Source organism: Macaca nemestrina, chromosome X, assembly GCF_043159975.1.
Source record: "Macaca nemestrina isolate mMacNem1 chromosome X, mMacNem.hap1, whole genome shotgun sequence".
Classification (NCBI taxonomy): Eukaryota; Metazoa; Chordata; class Mammalia; order Primates; family Cercopithecidae; genus Macaca; species Macaca nemestrina.
Genome location: NC_092145.1, coordinates 58,187,247 through 58,204,729, shown reverse-complemented (window position 1 = coordinate 58,204,729; position 17,483 = coordinate 58,187,247). Strand labels below are relative to the sequence as shown.

The window sequence follows — 17,483 nt, the reverse complement described above, 5'->3', positions numbered from 1 at the left end:
GAAATAGTAATGGAAGCAAGATTATAAGTCGATGTTTTACAAAGTTAAACTCCTTTGTTATGAATGAGACTCCCATCAAGAATCTTTAATATTTTTCCTTTACTTTCTACTGATATGAATGAAGTCTACCATCTTCTGTATAATATGCTGAAGGACACTGCTGCTGAAAATTACTTCTTATCCATTCTACAACATTTTTTGCTCATCAGAAATGATTATTATATCAGGTAAGAGGCAGTTCTGAGAGTACTATATTTATAATTTGAATTGGGTATTAAAGGAAAATGAACAATGTAGTGGGGCCTATGCAATATATGCATATATATACACAGAGGGTATAACAGTTTGATTCCTTTAGGTAACATTTTCTAAAAGGCGTTCATTTTTTAAAATTTGGCCAGAAGAGAGCGATGCACTTTTAAAAATGGGTACTCCAGTGATAGGACTTTGGTAGGAATGAACCCAACAGACTGCACTGGCCCTGCAATGAATTTTCTTTTCTAGATAGTGATATCACAGAAAAAGCACTGAAGATTCTGGGGTAGAACTTTAAAGGTTTTATCTTGTGCATATTAAGTAAGATTTTACTGTTATTTCTCTTTTTACAGTATTTATCTACTAATAAATGTGATCTTAACATCTAAGAAAATAATAGTGCTAATATTTCAATTTTATGTCTAGTAATATCATCCTTCAAAATAAATGAGTATGATAATAACCACTAAAGTTAAAAGTTTTATAATCTAGTTAAATGGGAATATATCGGAAAACCAGAAAGTTATGAAAAGGCTTCTGAGTGACTGAAATTATCCACAGGCTGGTGACCATGATATTATATTTAACTGTTAAAGAGACTCTTAGTTGTTCTTCATACTCTAATTTGTGTGAAATTCTGACAACCTGGGTTCTTTGATTTCTTAAAACCTGCTTGATTAAAGGGAAAAGGAAAGCTACCATGAGGTCAGCACAGTCTCAACAAAAATTATAGCTGTAAAGCAGCATAGAAAACTATTATAGTTTAGACCAGTACAATAATTTGATGGACATTGTGACATGACAGAGACATAAAAAATGTTTAAAATAGTAAATTTTGTGCTGTTTTTTAAACAGCAAGGCTGCTAATACGTTAAAAATTATTGTATTTTTAATTAAGTTCTAACAAATTTAAAAGGGGTACTGTGCCCACAGGTACTCAGTTAGCTGGGGAACATCATTTATGTGAAAGTATCCATTTCTCAGCAACTAAGTAAGAAGTTATTCTTATATGGCATGTTTTTCATCCTAAGAACATCCATGTGAGGCAGAAGTGTGACAAGCATTTTATTCCACTTAGGGATGATTAACCTGGCTTGAAAGGGAACAGCTGTGTTTTCCTTATTTATTGACTAGACTGAGGTTGTAATCCAGTATTATTTACTCTAGACCTGATGATGACTTGAAAAAACCCAGATGTGTAATATGTATTACTATTTATTCTTATTCTTGGGACCAGACCCATTACTAAAGACGTGGAAGAGCAATTAGAGTCTATTTGGCTTCATTTACAAACTTTTAGTAGGTTGGCTAGTTATCAGCACACTATATTTAGGGAAGTTTATATTGTAATTTGTCTATAGTCATACTTCTTACTACTGATTTTTCTCTGTTAAATTTATTATCCTCTGACAAATACTAAATCTTACCCAAATTTTAATGCAAAAGTGCCTTTTAAAAAATTTTGCAGTATGTGAATGGTCATTTTTAAGGCCAGAATTACCTTGATAGATTACAGAATTAGGATATATTTTAAAACCTCTGACACTTTAAACAAATTGAAGCAATAGCCATGCATATTAAGTGTGTATGCTTTTATAAAATGGGTCTTTTAAAATGTGTTGCATAAATAGATCCTTGGATAGTCTTGTAATATAAGTGGCTCTGTCCAGTTTTGTAAGCCTTTATAGCTATCTTGACTGAAAGTGCTGTAGTAAATTCAACACATTGCTTGCCACGTAATGAGAAGAAACTCATCCCTTATTGAAATTGAGAACCTGTGGATGCGTAGAACCATTTTTGTATCCATTAATGTAGGACTAACAGCTCATTTGTTTTTATTAACTTTAGAAAAAATAGTATAAGTAAATAGAAAAGGTTGATAAGTATCTTTGAACACAAGCTTGAATCCCTGCAAACTAGATTATGAAGTCACTAGATGTAGTTGATTACATCACAATGGGTTTGGTACTGTAACAGCCAGACCATCCCTAAGCTTAGGCATACCTGTCCTAAGGAAGTGTAGTGGCTGCAGGATTTTTAAAACAACTCCAGAAAAAGACCTAGTTCTTCTAATACGTTGAATGTCTTCTAAAGAAAATTGATTTGCATGGATAGAAAGGCATTCATGAATACTTTCTCTCTTTTTCAGACCACAATATTATAAAATAATTGAGGAATGCGTTTCACAGATAGTGCTACACTGCAGTGGTATGGATCCAGACTTCAAGTACAGGCAACGATTAGACATTGATTTCACTCACCTGATAGGTACGTATCATAATCCTCATTGTCCTCTGATTGCGTTTTATGCCTTCTGTATTATAAGCACTTTTTAAGTGAAGAAGTTCAGTAAGAAGTTTCAGTTCTTACTGAACTTCTATTCATATCTGGTAAATCATTGTGTCTGTGGGCACTCAATTGCTATAATTGTTAATTTTAATGATCATGAGAGTTCTGCCTGTGTGATTAGAAATATTAACCTATTTAGGGGGCCGGACACGGTGGCTCATGCCTGTAATCCCAGCACTTTGGGAGGCCGAGGTGGGCGGATCACGAGGTTAAGAGATTGAGACCATCCTGGCTAACACGGTGAAACACCGTCTCTACAAAAACACACAAAAAAATTAGCCAGGCCTGGTGGCGGGCGCCTGTAGTCCCAGCTACTCGGAGGCGGAGGCAGGAGAATGGCGTGAACCCGGAAGGCGGAGCTTGCGTGAGCCGAGATCGTGCCTCTGCACTCCAGCCTGGGTGACAGAGCAAGACTCTGTCTCAAAAAAAAAAAAAAAAAAAAAAAAAAAAAAAAAAAAAGAAATATTAACGTATTTAATAAGTTCCAACACTCCTGGAGGTAGTTTAAGCTTAGTGTCCCACAAGAACCCATTATATTATTATAGATGAATGCATTACTATTTAGAAACACGACTCTGAAATCTTTTCATTTTGTACTGGTACTTTAGTGGTCTTGTAGAAATACAGTGGGGTCTCATTATAGTTATGTTATTAATGCTCAAGTTTTAGAAAAGAAATACAGGCTCATTTCAATAACTTGAGACCTTCTAAGGCTCTCAAATGAATCAATTTATATTTTCATAGACCTTAGAGTTAGAAAGAATTTGAGGTGACAATATTCATCTCCTTAGATTGCTCCTTATATCATCCTAGACTGGTAGTTAGTGATACTTTTCAGAACAACCTCTGAAGGATGATCTGAACCTTCCCTTGTGAAGTGTGCTATGCTATCTAGCCTTATAGCTAAGCAGTCTTATTTATACTTAATTGGAATCACTGTCGTTAAGGTTCAAGCATGAACTTATTTGTCTTATTTTTAAAGAAAGAAAACAAAAGCTATTGTATGCCAATTATATATTATTTTTTATTCCATAGCACAAGGCAGATATACAGTAACATTCAAAGATGGATAACTTATTATTTATGTATTAATTCTGTTTTAAATGTAATACATACTTATCAGGCAATCTAGAGACTTATGTAAGTGACAAACCACCAATCACATTCGTGATCGCTCCCTTTTCAGCTTGGTACATTTCCTTATATCTCTTTCTTTATGACCTATCTATCTCTCTGAATGCTGATTTTTCTTGGAGTGTTATATTATGAGAATTTTTCCATGTTAACCTTCAAAATGTGACTTTTGATGTCTGTGTAATATTCCATTTTGAGAAATACCATAACCATTGCAACCAGTCCTTTCTTTTTGTGCATTCACAATTGTTTTTAGATTTTCGCAGTTATAAATGAATGTGCTGTCAACATTCTTGTATATAAATGTTTGTCTTTTTCTCATTATTTCCTTAGGATTGATTTCCATAAGTGAGAGTATGAACCTTCAAAGGCCAAATGCTTTTCAGAAAGCTTGTGCTAATTTACCCAGCAGTGAATGTGAATTCTAGCCTCATTGCATATTTTTCAATGAGTTTGAAAAACAAGTTTATTTTGCATTTTGTTGAAGGAGTCATAAAGGACTATTTTCAAATATGTGTATTAGCTTATAATCCATTATAGACCATAGTTAGGACACACACGCTACTGTTGATTTTGATCTTATTAATCTTAAACATGGAGTTGTTGTCACCTCTCACACAATAAACTATAGTTTTTTGAAGTATTTTATAGTTGAAAAATAATTGAATACCTGTAAAAATAATAATTTAGTCAAGTAGTAGTCAGTATTCAACAGACGTTTGTTTTGTGTACTGTGTACCAGGTACTATGATTCTTTATCATTAATCAAAAGTGTTGGGTGAGGAGAGATGAAGGGATCAGGTGAGAGAGGATAGTCGGCATCATAAACCCATTGTGATGTTATCCACCTGTCATCTCTGTGATTGTGAACAAATCATTTAACTTCTCTAGGTTTTAGTTTCCTCAACTTTAAAATTGAGTAAGTCACATATATGAGTGGCTCTTAATATTTTATGGTCAAAATCCTTTGTGAGAAGTTGACAAATGCTTGGAACTTTGATTAGAACACACATAAGTTCATATACACAAAAATTAGGTGCTTCAAGAACTTCTAGGAAATCCATGGATCTGTATTTTAAGATGACTCGGACCTGAAGAGATTAGAGTCTCTTGTAATGTCACAATTCTTTAAGTCTGATATCTTTCATAAATCAAATCATATCAGATCTCTGCCTAAAACTCTCTGATGCCTTTCCATTGAAATTTAAATTCAAAATCATTACCAACCGTGACTAGCACAGCTTAGATATGGCTGTTCTTTGACTTCATCATTTCCTACTTTCCTCCTCAGTTGCTTTAAACAAACAAACCAGCTTTATTGAGGTACATTTGATGTAAGAAAAACTACCCATATTTAAGGTATAGAATTTGATAAATTTTGCTATTAATATAGACACTTAAAACCATCATCAATGTCAAGATAATAATTCTGTTACACCCTAAAGTTTCTGCATTGTCCTTTTAGTTCTTTCTTTCCATGTCTACCACATCTTCCCATCCTGGGATATTACTGATCTCTCTCTTACTAGTCACATTTTATAGTCTCTCTTATTAGTTGCACTTTTAAAAATTTTATAAAAATAGAAACATACAGCATATACACTTTTTGCCTGTCTTCTTGCCTTCAGCATAATTATTTTGAGATTCATTCATGTTGTTGTATTGCCTGTATCAATAGTTCATTCCTTTATATTGCTGAGTGGTATTCCAGTATATGGATATACCACAGTTTGTTTATGTATACCCTTGTTGATGGCCATTTAGGTTCTTTCCAGTTTGGGATTACTATAAATAAAACTGCTGTGAATATTCACATACAATTTTGGGTACTGGTATATATTTTTATTTCTTTTTGATAAATAAATGTAGAATGGCTACAGAATAGAGTTTATATGTACGTAAAATAATGAGAGATACAATATTGCCCAAAAGTTTTTCTTCAGTTATTTATATTCTGAAGTGTTTGATTTGACCTGAGAAGTCTGAAGTCTGTTTCCTTATGTACATGATACATTTTGCCCCAGATCAGAAGTAAAAATCTTTTCAAGAAGAAGCCTGAATTATCGAATATTATTCTGTCTCTCTCTAGCTTTTTTGTGAGACAGTTTTGAATCTTGCTAAGACTAGTCATATCTTATTAACATTATTAAGGTTAAACATGGAGTCTTTGCCACCTCTCCACCCAAAATAAACTATGGGGTTTTGAAGAGTTTTATAGTTGAAAAATAATCGAATACCCATAAAAATAATTCAATGAGATATGTTTATGGATGCTTAGTTTTGTGCCTCCACAATACTATCATTGAATTCAGTTAGTATGCTAAAGAAAGAATATATGATATTTATGTTTTGTGTGTAGTATAGGTCAATTTCCATTTAGTAACAATTGACGTAAAAATGATAGTCTGCGTTGCAGAGTTATAGGCTAGAAGACATCTTTTGTCTAGTGATCTCATGCCATAATTTTGAATCACTTTTGGTTGATCTTAATAGATTCTTGTGTGAACAAGGCGAAAGTTGAAGAAAGTGAACAAAGAGCTGCAGAGTTTTCAAAGAAGGTAAGCTTATAAAGTATTAGCCATAATCGTTAAGTTAATAATTTAATCACAGTAATACTCTACTTTCTTTATTAATGTGAGGCCTTCTAAATGTTTCATTTATGTAGTACTTTATATTTTTGGATTCAAACATAGCCATGGAATATTGATTTATCTCCTTATAAGGTAAGGTTACTATTGTTCTCTCCTCATCATGTTTAATCCATTATGGAAGAAAAACACTAGCCACATTATACTAAAGTGATACATGAAATCAAATTACTTTGCTGAAAGGGTATAGTTGGAAGCAATCAACCAAAATAAATTCTCCCATTGCTTTCCTGCAGCTGTCACTTGCAGTAGGTAGCTCTTTGGAGAACTGTGAGATGTTTAGCTAGTCTTTTCTGTTGTGGTCTTTTATGTCAGTGCTATTGATAGCAATAACATGTTGCAGTATTTTCTCTCTTTCTCACTCTCTTTCTCTCTCTGTTTAGACTTAGCTTCTTTGAATTTTGTAATTATCATTTTGTAAGTGATGCTGCTACTTCATGTAGGCCTGGTGGAATTTGAGGATCCCTTTCTGTGTTAATGTCTTAAATGCCTTTGAGTAAATGCCAGCTTTATGAATATCTGAATTGTATTCAGATCTAAGCTTGTCTTTTCCTTGTTTCATGGAAGCATAGCTATAATTTTATTAGCTTATACCACAAGTTTCTCTTTTTCTGTTCTAGAGCCTATTAAGCATTAGCATAGTATTTCTCTCCTGTTGGGTGCAGGCAGAAGGATTGAAGCACACGTCTAAAAGCTCTCCAGTTTTCAGCCTTCTGACAGCAAGATAATGTGCTTACATGCTGCTGTCTCTTCAAAGTTATGACTTACCTTGGAGATTAGATAATCACTTTTGCTATCACTTTAGAAATTACAGAGTATTACTGAAGAAGTTACTTCAGGGCATCTGAAGAAATGTCTTTGCTCTTTCAGTTACTAGAATAGATTTTAAGAGCTTGAGCATAAAATGTTTGTGTGGAGCTGTCATTTTTATTGGTGAAAGAAAATGCATGCTTTTTGATTAATAGACCTTTATATTTCTAATGTTCTTGTTTTAAGCAGCACATTTAAAATTCCCTTTGAAAACCTTAGAATCTCCTTAAGTTTTGGCTGGCACTGTGATTACATACTACAAGACTGGAGCAAATTGTGACTATCTGAATGGTAAAGTTTTTTTGTGAGCATATGTATTATGGAAAAAGGAGTCCTGAAGTAATAGAAAAGAAATTTCAGTGTTTGATGCTTTAGTTTCATCACCAACATTTAGAATGAAAACCTGTATGGTCTCCCAGTGGTTAGTTACATGCATCCCCTTGTTCTGGGTCATTTTAAGAGTCGGTATAAAGTCATTTTTTCACAAGTGCTAGAATGAGAGGCAGTAGTTGTGAGGTCTGATCTCAGCTTTTCCACTAATGAGCTGTGACTTTGGGTAAGCCACTTACTCTCTTTAGATCTTAGTTTCTTCATCATGAAAAGGAAAGAATAAAATTAGTGGACTTGTAAGAAGACCTCTTCCAGCTCACATATTTCAGGCTTCTGTGATCCCCATTTGCTGTGTTTGCAGATTAAGGTAATTTTAAATTAAAAGCAGAAACACTGTGTGCCTCTCCTCCAACATACTAATAAACCATTTATAGAGGAAAAAATGTGTATAGTGTGCTCGTGTAGGTGCCATGATTTAGAAGCACATAGGAGAAGCTAACTTTAGGAGTGGGGTTGGGAGTACAGATTGAGATAAATCTTAACACGGATAGTAGTAAAGGCAAACAAGCTCACATTGGAGGACATCCATCTTCTTAATGAGGTAGGAAAACAAGGTCATTGACTGAAGGATATATGGATCCTTCCCTCCAAGGATCTGGGGTAGGTTTGAAATTTAAAGAAATTAGAGAATATTTGGACCAGGATCTGTGGGACAATTTCCAGGGATTCAAGGAGAGATGAATAAAAGCATTTCAGGTTCGACCCAAAGAGTATTATTATCCAGTTTGCTCACCTACTATTCAGACTTAGATCAGAATGGCATTTTATAATTTCCAAAGGTCAAAGCTACTATGAGGATGAATATTTGTTAACACTAAACATACTTTTGTATTGTTCCACAAACTCTAAGATGGTTTTGGGCAGTAAGATGTATCACTTTTAGAAACAAATAACATTGTTAGAATAATGTATAGACTTCTAAATTGACTTGAAACAACATTGACAATAAAGGGCAAATAAAATGTTCTATAGCCAGACCCAGGCAGTAGTCACTGGAAATATGCAGGCAGGTTTGTGCCTGCTTAGAGCCCTGTCTGAGGTAAGGCTAAGGCAGGATACAGTGAATAAATATTAACCATTCAGAGTCTTTTTGGCTTAGCACCCCTTATTTTAACCTCTAGTTTTTCCTCTCATAACATGCTATACAAATGTTTTGGTTAACCATCTGAATGAGACTGCTATTAGGGCATTCTACTGTCAGAGTTTGTGAAGTACTGCTTTATGGATTCTAGACAACTAAGATTGCAATAGAAATAATTCCAATTTGTATTAATATACATACATTTGAGCATTCTAAAAGCGCAATTTATTTTCAAGATTAAATATAGTTAAGGAATTGAAACTGCTTGATGGTTTATTTTTAGATGTCATTTTCTAATTCAGTAAACTTAGAAGTATGGGATGAGGCCACACATGGTGACTCATGCCTGTAATCCCAGCACTTTGGGAGGCCAAGGCGGGTGGATCTCCAGAGGTCAGGAGTTCAAGGGCAGCCTGGCCAACATGGCGAAACCCCATCTCTACTAAAAATACAAAAATTAGCCAGGTGTGGTGGTGCACACCTGTAATCCTAGCTACTTGGGAGGCTGAGGCAGGAGAATTGCTTGAACCCAGGAGGTGGAGGTTGCAGTGAGCTGAGATCATGTCACTGCACTCCAGCCTGGGTGACAAGAGTGAAACTCTGTCTCAAAAAAAAAAAAAAGTATGGGATAAAATATTTTTAAAATTATTAATTCTAAAATTGAATTTTCAATAACAGAACAATAAAAATGTCCATTATGTGGGAAGAGAGACTTTTCAGTCTACCTTTTCGTCTTTGTATTTTTTTTCAGAAGTGAAAATGTGTTTTCTTACCTTGGGTAGGGGGCATATTTCTTCTTTACTACTGCCACAAGCAATACCCTACCTCCACTTGGGTACTTAATTGTTATGAAAATAATTACAAGATGTGATTTTCTGAGTGATCTGGGAATTCAACTAAGTAAATCTTATTTAATACATAATGTTCTTTAAAACTTTCTCAAAACTATATTATTAACTGTACATTGATGGTGGTGATCATTGCAGTTCGATGAAGAATTCACAGCTCGACAGGAAGCTCAAGCAGAGCTTCAGAAAAAAGATGAGAAAATCAAAGAACTTGAAGCAGAAATCCAGCAACTTCGAACCCAGGTAATGAAAGAAGATATAGACTTTGTGTCATGTCACAGCGAGTTTGATGGTAGAAAATTGTCTTGTTAGATAGAAGGAAAAATGTGACCAGAAGCAGACTTTTTGGCAGTTTTACATTTTCATTGAAATAACTCTACAGATTTTATATTCCAGGACAATAAATCATTTTAATGCTTGGAAAAAAAATAAAGCATTAGTTGCTCAAATGGCCCGGAATATTTTTAACAGAATATATTACAGAAGCAAAAGTGTTTTTGAGATGAAATTTTCATGATGATTTGAAAAATTGGGTACATACTATTTTCTTTCAAAAAGAATGTAGAAATAGTCATTAATTGTAATTATGCCAAAAGCTTCTCTTGTTCTTTTTTTTTTTTTTTTTTTTTTGAGACGAAGTCTCGCTCTGTCTCCCAGGCTGGAGTGCAGTGGCCGAATCTCAGCTCACTGCAAGCTCCGCCTCCCGGGTTTACGCCATTCTCCTGCCTCAGCCTCCCGAGTAGCTGGGACTACAGGCGCCCGCCACCTCGCCCGGCTAGTTTTTTGTATTTTTAGTAGAGACGGGGTTTCACCATGTTAGCCAGGATGGTCTCGATCTCCTGACCTTGTCATCCGCCCGTCTCGGCCTCCCAAAGTGCTGGGATTACAGGCTTGAGCCACCGCGCCCGGCCAAAAGCTTCTCTTGAGATCTCTTTGAATCTCAAGTAAATTTCCACCTACATTCCCTATGGTGGAAAGCTCCCATATATACTTAAAATTTCAATTAGGGTGTCTAAACTTTCAAACTGATTGTGTATTCTCCTCAATATACTTTATGTCTTAAATAAATATTAAGAAATTGAAGATGGGCCGGGCACGGTGGCTCACGCCTGTAATCCCAGCACTTTGGGAAGCTGAGGCGGGCAGATCACGAGGTCAGGATATCAAGACCATCCTGACTAACACTGTGAAACCCCGTCTCTACTAAAAATACAAAAAAAACCCCCCCAAAAAATTAGCCAAACATGGTGGTGGGCTCCTGTAGTCCCAGCTACTGGGGAGGCTGAGGCAGGAGAATGGTGAGAACTCAGGAGGCGGAGCTTGCAGTGAGCTGAGATCACGCCACTGCACTCCAGCCTGGGTGACAGAGTGAGACTCTGTCTCAAAAAAAAACAAAAACAAAAACAAAAACAAAGAAATTGAAGATGATGTCTTAACATAGTGGGTACTCAGTAGATATTTGTTGATTGACTAGGTCTGTTTCCACCACTTAACATAGTGGGTACTCAGTAGATATTTGTTGATTGACTAGGTCTGTTTCCACCAATCTAGTGAAAGGTTACTTCAAAAGTCACCAACAAACTCCAAAATACCCAATCCAGGGGCCTTTTCCTTCCCTTAGCCTGTATTACTTGTCTCTAATATTTGATCATTTCTTTTCAATAAATTAATCTCTTTCTCTGTCTCTTTCCCTCCCTTTTTCTTGGACTTCTTTTTCTACATGTTTGAGAACTTAGTTTCTCCTTATTTTTTCATCCTCATATGGTGACCTTCCACAATATTCTGTCCTCTACTCTTTTCTGTGATTTTTTTTTTTTTTTTTTTTGCTGTACTATTCCATTCAGTATTATACATTCACATATCCCCTTTTAGTAGGTGTCAAGTCTCTGGAGTTTGTCTTCTAATTCCAGCTCTTGATTAGCTGGCCCCATAGGATGGTCCTGTTGCATGTTGAAATCAGACCCAGTTTTGTGGTTTTCTCTCTTTCCTCAAACCAGTTTGTTGTCCATTCCTATTTAAATTTTACTACCAATTTTAAAGATGGTGAAGCTGGAGTTTTCTTTCCCTTTTCCTTGCCCCACCCACTGACAAATTAAGCTAGTCACTGTTTTATGTCTGTTCTTTCTTCAACTCCACTCATACTTCACCTCTTTGCATCAAAACCCAGAAACCTCCAGGTTCACTCTCATGATGTCTTGTCTGGACTATTACAATTGTTGCCTAACTTTTCTCCCTCCTCAAATTCATCCTTTATGTCAGTGGCAAATTAATCTTCCTGAAACAATTCCCTGATTATTGTCACTCCAGGCTTTAATATGTTCACTTGTTGCCTATTGCAGTCAGGATTAAATAAAATCTCCTTACCAGGAATGTTAAAGACGCTCTGGCATGGGTTTTTCCTCCCTTATCTCCCCTTTGCAGCCTGGGCTCTGACTGCTCCCCTAACTACGGCCTCCGTTGCAGCTAAGTCACCTTTCCTCCCTTCACATTTGGAAATTACTGTCTCCATACTTAACCCTTCTGCCAGCATTTCCCAGAGATTAGTTACAGAAATGACGATAGGTTGTTCATGACGAAAGCATTCCATAGTCCTATAAATTGAGTACACATGTTCTCATCTTGGAGATTCATAATACTCATTAGCATATTAAAAGTTCCAGATATTTTACATTGAAGAAACCTGCCTACCTCTTTTTCATATTGATTTCCCATACTCATTTGACCATGGCACCTTTTATCTTAGAGCACCCTTCAACATCTCCAGGAAATAGTGTTTTCATAGAGCTTAGTAGAGAAATGTTGGCGTATATTATTCTCTGTCAGAAATTCCCTCCTTTGCTCATCTGTGTATGTGAAACATATCCTTTAAGGAGAAGCTCATTAAGACATTGTTTGGAAAGCTTCACCAAAAACTCCATTAGCGAATTTCTCTGAACTTTCATATCACTTTTCTAGACCACTCATGGGATACTTGTGTGCCTGCTCTATTCTGCTAGAGCATAGACACCTTGAGGACAGTGTATTTCTTATTGAAGGCCCCACTGTACCTTGCACAGGCCTTTACCACACAGTGAGTAGTTACTTACTTATGGTTAAATTAACTGTAAAAAGTGCAGAATCACGAAGCACTCTCAACTCCTGGCCTCAAGCATTCCTCTTACCTTAGCCTCCTGAGGAGTAGCTGGGATTATAGGTGCAGGCCCAGGGCTGTATACTTTCTAGTGTGCCCAAAATAATGTCAAATACTAAATTATTCATTTACCATATTCAATTTACAATACGATGTGGTAGCCTAATTTAATTATTCAATTCCTAATTGTTTATGGGAGGCAAAGGAAAGGCTGATATAATTTGATTTTTAAAGGCTGGTAGCATTTAATGTCAATATTTGAGATTCCTTATTAAATTTGTAAAATATATATTTAACTTGAGTAAAATTTTATTTAAATAGTAGCATTTTGTGGTTGTATAAAATTCCGAGAATAAATATGATCTAATAGAGGTGAAAAATTGAATGATGTTTACAAATGTGTATTACTTTGAATTATGTTGTCCATTAATTAAAAAATGGGACACACATTTTGCCTTTCAAAGTATGAAAAACATCCTTTCATACACAAAATTTGTAGGATAAATTACTAATTTTCTGAACCTTTAATTTTGCCACAATTACTTTTGTCTCAGTTAAGACTATAAAATCAGACTGTTTTCTATAGTTTTGCTACTTTAAAAGTAAAATTAAAATAATTTTACGTATTTTAATCTTGTCTGTCTTTCTAACCTCAGAGAGAATTGCATTCCAGGAAAGGATGGTCATTTGCTAAGCATAGAAACACTTTAGTTGTATGTATGTATATACATACATTAACATTCATCTATGTGAACAAACTAGTGTGAGTGAATATTATGGGTAACCTTTCCATGATCTTGTCTACCTATGAGTGTTAGCTTTAATATTTTTGTAAATAGGTTAGTCCTTTCAACTGGTTGCTCTAAAAATTTGCTTCAATTTGCTTTCTAAATATATGTATGGCCGTGTACGGTGGCTCATGCCTGTAATCCCAGCACTTTGGGAGGCGAGGTGGGCAGATCATGAGGTCAGGAGTTCTAGACCAGCCTGACCAACATGGTGAATCCCCACCTCTACTAAAAATACAAAAATTAGCCGGGTGTGGTGGCGGGTGCCTGTAATCCCAGCTACTCGGGAGGCTGGGGCAGGAGAATAGCTTGAAACCGGAAAGCGGAGGTTGCAGTGAGCTGAGATTGCACCACTGCACTCCAGCCTGGGCAACAAGAGCAAAACTCTGTCTCAAAAATAAAATAAAGTAAAATAAATGAATAAAGATATTTATAAATTTAGTTAGAACAACTAAATAATCCAAGTAGAAAATTTATATTAATAAAGGTGAGAGGACTAGGCACAGTGCCTGTTGCCTTTAATACCAGCACTTCAGGAGACCAAGATGGGAGGATTCCTTGAGTCCAGAAATTTGAGACTGGCCTGGGTCACATAGCGAGACCCCATCTTTAAAAAAAAAGAAAAAAAATTAGCCTGGGTTAGTGGTGCATGCCTGTAGTCCCAGTTAGTCAGGAGGCTGAGTTGAGAGGATCACTTGAGTCCTGGAGTTCAAGACTGCAATGCACTATGATTTTGCCGCTGCACTCCAGCCTGGGCAACAGAGCAAGACTGTCTCTGAATGAATGAATGAAAGAATGAGGACAAAAAGGACACTATCCCAAGAAATTTAATTAACTTTTTTTGTTGTTCACTGAAAATTTGTTTAAGTTGTTAATGTTTTACAGAGTTAGTTCAATATTTTATGGAACTTAAAATCCTGAATTTCCCCTCAATAATACAGATGTCTGTAATACAGACATTTATGCAAACTACTACAATTACTGATACCTAATATAATTAGACTTCTATAACTTCCATTTGTCAGGTAAATAAAACACCTCTCAAAGTTACCACAACTTTAGGAGTTCACAAATTCCTATTTCTGCAGTTTTTCATTAGTACATTTTAAACTTTCTTAAAAGAGGAAACCAAAACCTCCAAATCAGAAACCTTAATATGAACCAACATTGAGAAATAGAGTAATGTAAGAAGCTCTTTTATTCATCACAGGGAAAAGAAATACAGGATATATTAAAAGCTTTAATATGAATCAACATTGAGAAACAGAGTAATGTAAGAAGCTCTTTTATTCATCACAAGGAACAAAACTACGGAGTATATTTACTAATTCATTTTCCACTAAAGAGAATACACTTTGTATTTAGAGAAATAAATGCTTATTTACTGGGAGTTGCTTTTGGAGAATGATCCATAGTTGCCCTATCAGTGGTCAGATATTGATACCAGGGTCCATCTCTTCTCTTCTAGATTAATCTTCGTACTTCCAGCTCCTTTATCTGCAGTTCAGCCTTTTCAGTTTCAGTCTGAAGGATAGCCATTGTTCTTTTGTAATTATTTTCAGGATCATCATAGAAAATATGGACAATCCATCTCAATATAGGATGCTTATAATATTCCCATTGTTCTGGGATATAGCCTTCTGGAATTTCTACTAGTTCAGTTTCACCAGTGAATACATTCACTAGAGTTTCGCCAATTGCCACTGGAATCCCTGTAAACAAAATGTAGAATTTCAATAAATTCAAAAAAGAAGGTTTCATGATAAATAGTCTTTTCTCATGGTCTCCACTGTGTTAAACAGGAGTGACAGCTTTAACAGAGCCATGGGTGAGGAAGCCGCTGAATCCCAGTGGAGTGTCAAGGCACTGGCCAGAGAGCTGCCACTTCAGTGACTAAGGCCTGTTGCAAAAATCTCATGGCTGCCATGACTGCCTTAATTAGTTTTAAATGTTTCATTCAGTTAATTTAATGTCATATCTTGATTAAAACAGATGTATGTTCGTTGGTAGTGGTTTCATAAGAATGTTTATAATGAACAGCTCTACTTTTTCATATATATTTATTTAGCAAAGTGAACCATTGTGATCAGTAATGGTTTAAGGAATGGATATAGATTAATCATCTCTAAAAAGAACGTGATATGGCATGCAATGTTCCCTTTCATCTGTTATGCATTGTCATTAGAGAATGAGCTTGAAGTTACTTTGTGATAGAAATGTTATATCCTCCTCATAATCCTATCTATTTGAATTAATTGTACTCATTGTAAATGGCACCCATTCATGAAGAGACAGTCTTTTATATTGGAATGAGGATGGTATTGGATGTGAGAAGAACCACATTGAAATTCTAATCACGTTCAGACTCTGAAACTTTTGGTTAGTCATTTAACTTTTTTTGCACTAACAGTTTCCTCATCTTTAAGCAGTGAAATAAAGGTGAGATAATAATGCTCTATCTGTATTAAAGGGTTATAATAAGGATCAAAAGAAATAATAAATGTAAAAATGTTGATAAGCATATATTACTATGGAAATGGATGCTATTGAGTATTTATTATTGGTGTTAGAAGCCAGCTAAGTTACTAGAGCCATGAAACAGACTCTTTGTATAAAGCTAATTAGCCCCCAAGGAAATTGAATCTCTAACCTTGTATTTATTATCCCATATTCAAACCCAACTAATCTAACTGGCCCAAGCCATATACTGTACTTCTTTTTTGCATATATTTATAAAGAAAGTTAATTTTTCATTATTTTAGAGGAGTATTTCAGAAAATCTTGGAGGATACTGTATTAGTCCTTTCTCACACTGCTATGAAGAAATACCTGAGACTGGGCAATTTATAAAGGGAAGAGGTTTAATTAACTCACAGTTCTGCAGAGCTGGGGAGGCCTCAGGAAACTTACAATCATGGTGGAAGGAGAAGCAAACACATCTTTCTTCACATGGCAGCAGCAAGGAGAAGTGCCAAGCAAAAAGGGAAAAGCCTCTTAAAAAACCATTGGATCTCATGATAACTCAAGAATTATCAATTATTCGTTATTCAAGTATCTCCCCTGATCCTGCCCTTGACACATGGGGATTATTACAATTCAAGATGAGATTTAGTTGGGGATGCAGAGCTAAACCATATCATTCCGCCCCTAGCCGCTCCCAAATCTCATGTCCTCACATTTCAAAACACAATCATGCCCTTCCAACAATCCCCCAAAGTCTTAACTCATTCCAACATTAACCCGAAAGTCCAAGTCCAAAGTCTTATCTGAGACAAGTTATGTTCCTTCCACCTATGAACCTGTAAAATAAAAAGGTAGTCACTTCCTAGATATAATGGGGATACAGGCATTGGGTAAATACACCCATTTCAAATGGGAAAAATTGGCCAAAACAAAGGGGCTACAGACCCCATGCAAGTCTGAAATCCAGTAGGGCAGTCATTAAACCTCAGAGTTCCAAAGTGATCTCCTTTGACTCCATGTCTCATATCCAAGACATGCTGATGCAAGAGGTGGGTTTCCACAAACTTGGGCAGATTTGCCCCTGTGGCTTTGCAGGGTGCAGCCCCCCTCCTGGTTGCTTTCACAAGGTGGTGTTGAGTGTCTGTGGCTTTTCCAGGCACATGGTACAAACCATCAGTAGATCTGCCATTCTGGGGTCTGGAGGATGGTGGCCCTCTTCTCACAGCTCCACTAGGCAATGCCCCAGTGGGGACTCTGTGTGAGGGCTCCAACCCCACATTTCCCTTCTGTACTGCCCTAGCAGAGATTCTCCATAAGGGCTCCGCCCCTGCAGCAAACTTCTGCCTGGACATCCAGGTGTTTTCATACATCCTCTAAAATCCAGGCAGAGGTTCCTAAACCTCAGTTCTTCACTTCTGTGTACCTGCAGGCTGAACACCACGTGGAAGTTGCCAAAGCTTGGGGCTTACACCCTCCAAAGCTATGTCTCGAAATGTACCATGACTCCTTTTATCCATGGCTGAGGTGGCTGGGATGCAGGGCATCAAAGAGACTGCACACAGTAGGAGGGCCCTGAACCTGGCACAG

The 17,483-nt window shown here is 36.2% G+C and overlaps 1 protein-coding gene across 5 annotated transcripts in view; it reads left to right on the top strand.

The window, feature by feature from the left end:
* The window catches only part of LOC105497495 (diaphanous related formin 2), a 919,069-nt gene that overhangs the window by 249,664 nt on the left and 651,922 nt on the right, over positions 1–17,483 (top strand). For all 5 annotated transcript variants that reach the window (XM_071089284.1, XM_071089283.1, XM_071089281.1 and 2 more), the window contains 4 exons: positions 111–227; positions 2,405–2,523; positions 6,232–6,296; positions 9,654–9,758. In XM_071089284.1, coding sequence (XP_070945385.1) covers positions 111–227; positions 2,405–2,523; positions 6,232–6,296; positions 9,654–9,758 — 406 coding nt within the window. The remainder of the gene's footprint in view (positions 1–110; positions 228–2,404; positions 2,524–6,231; positions 6,297–9,653; positions 9,759–17,483) is intronic.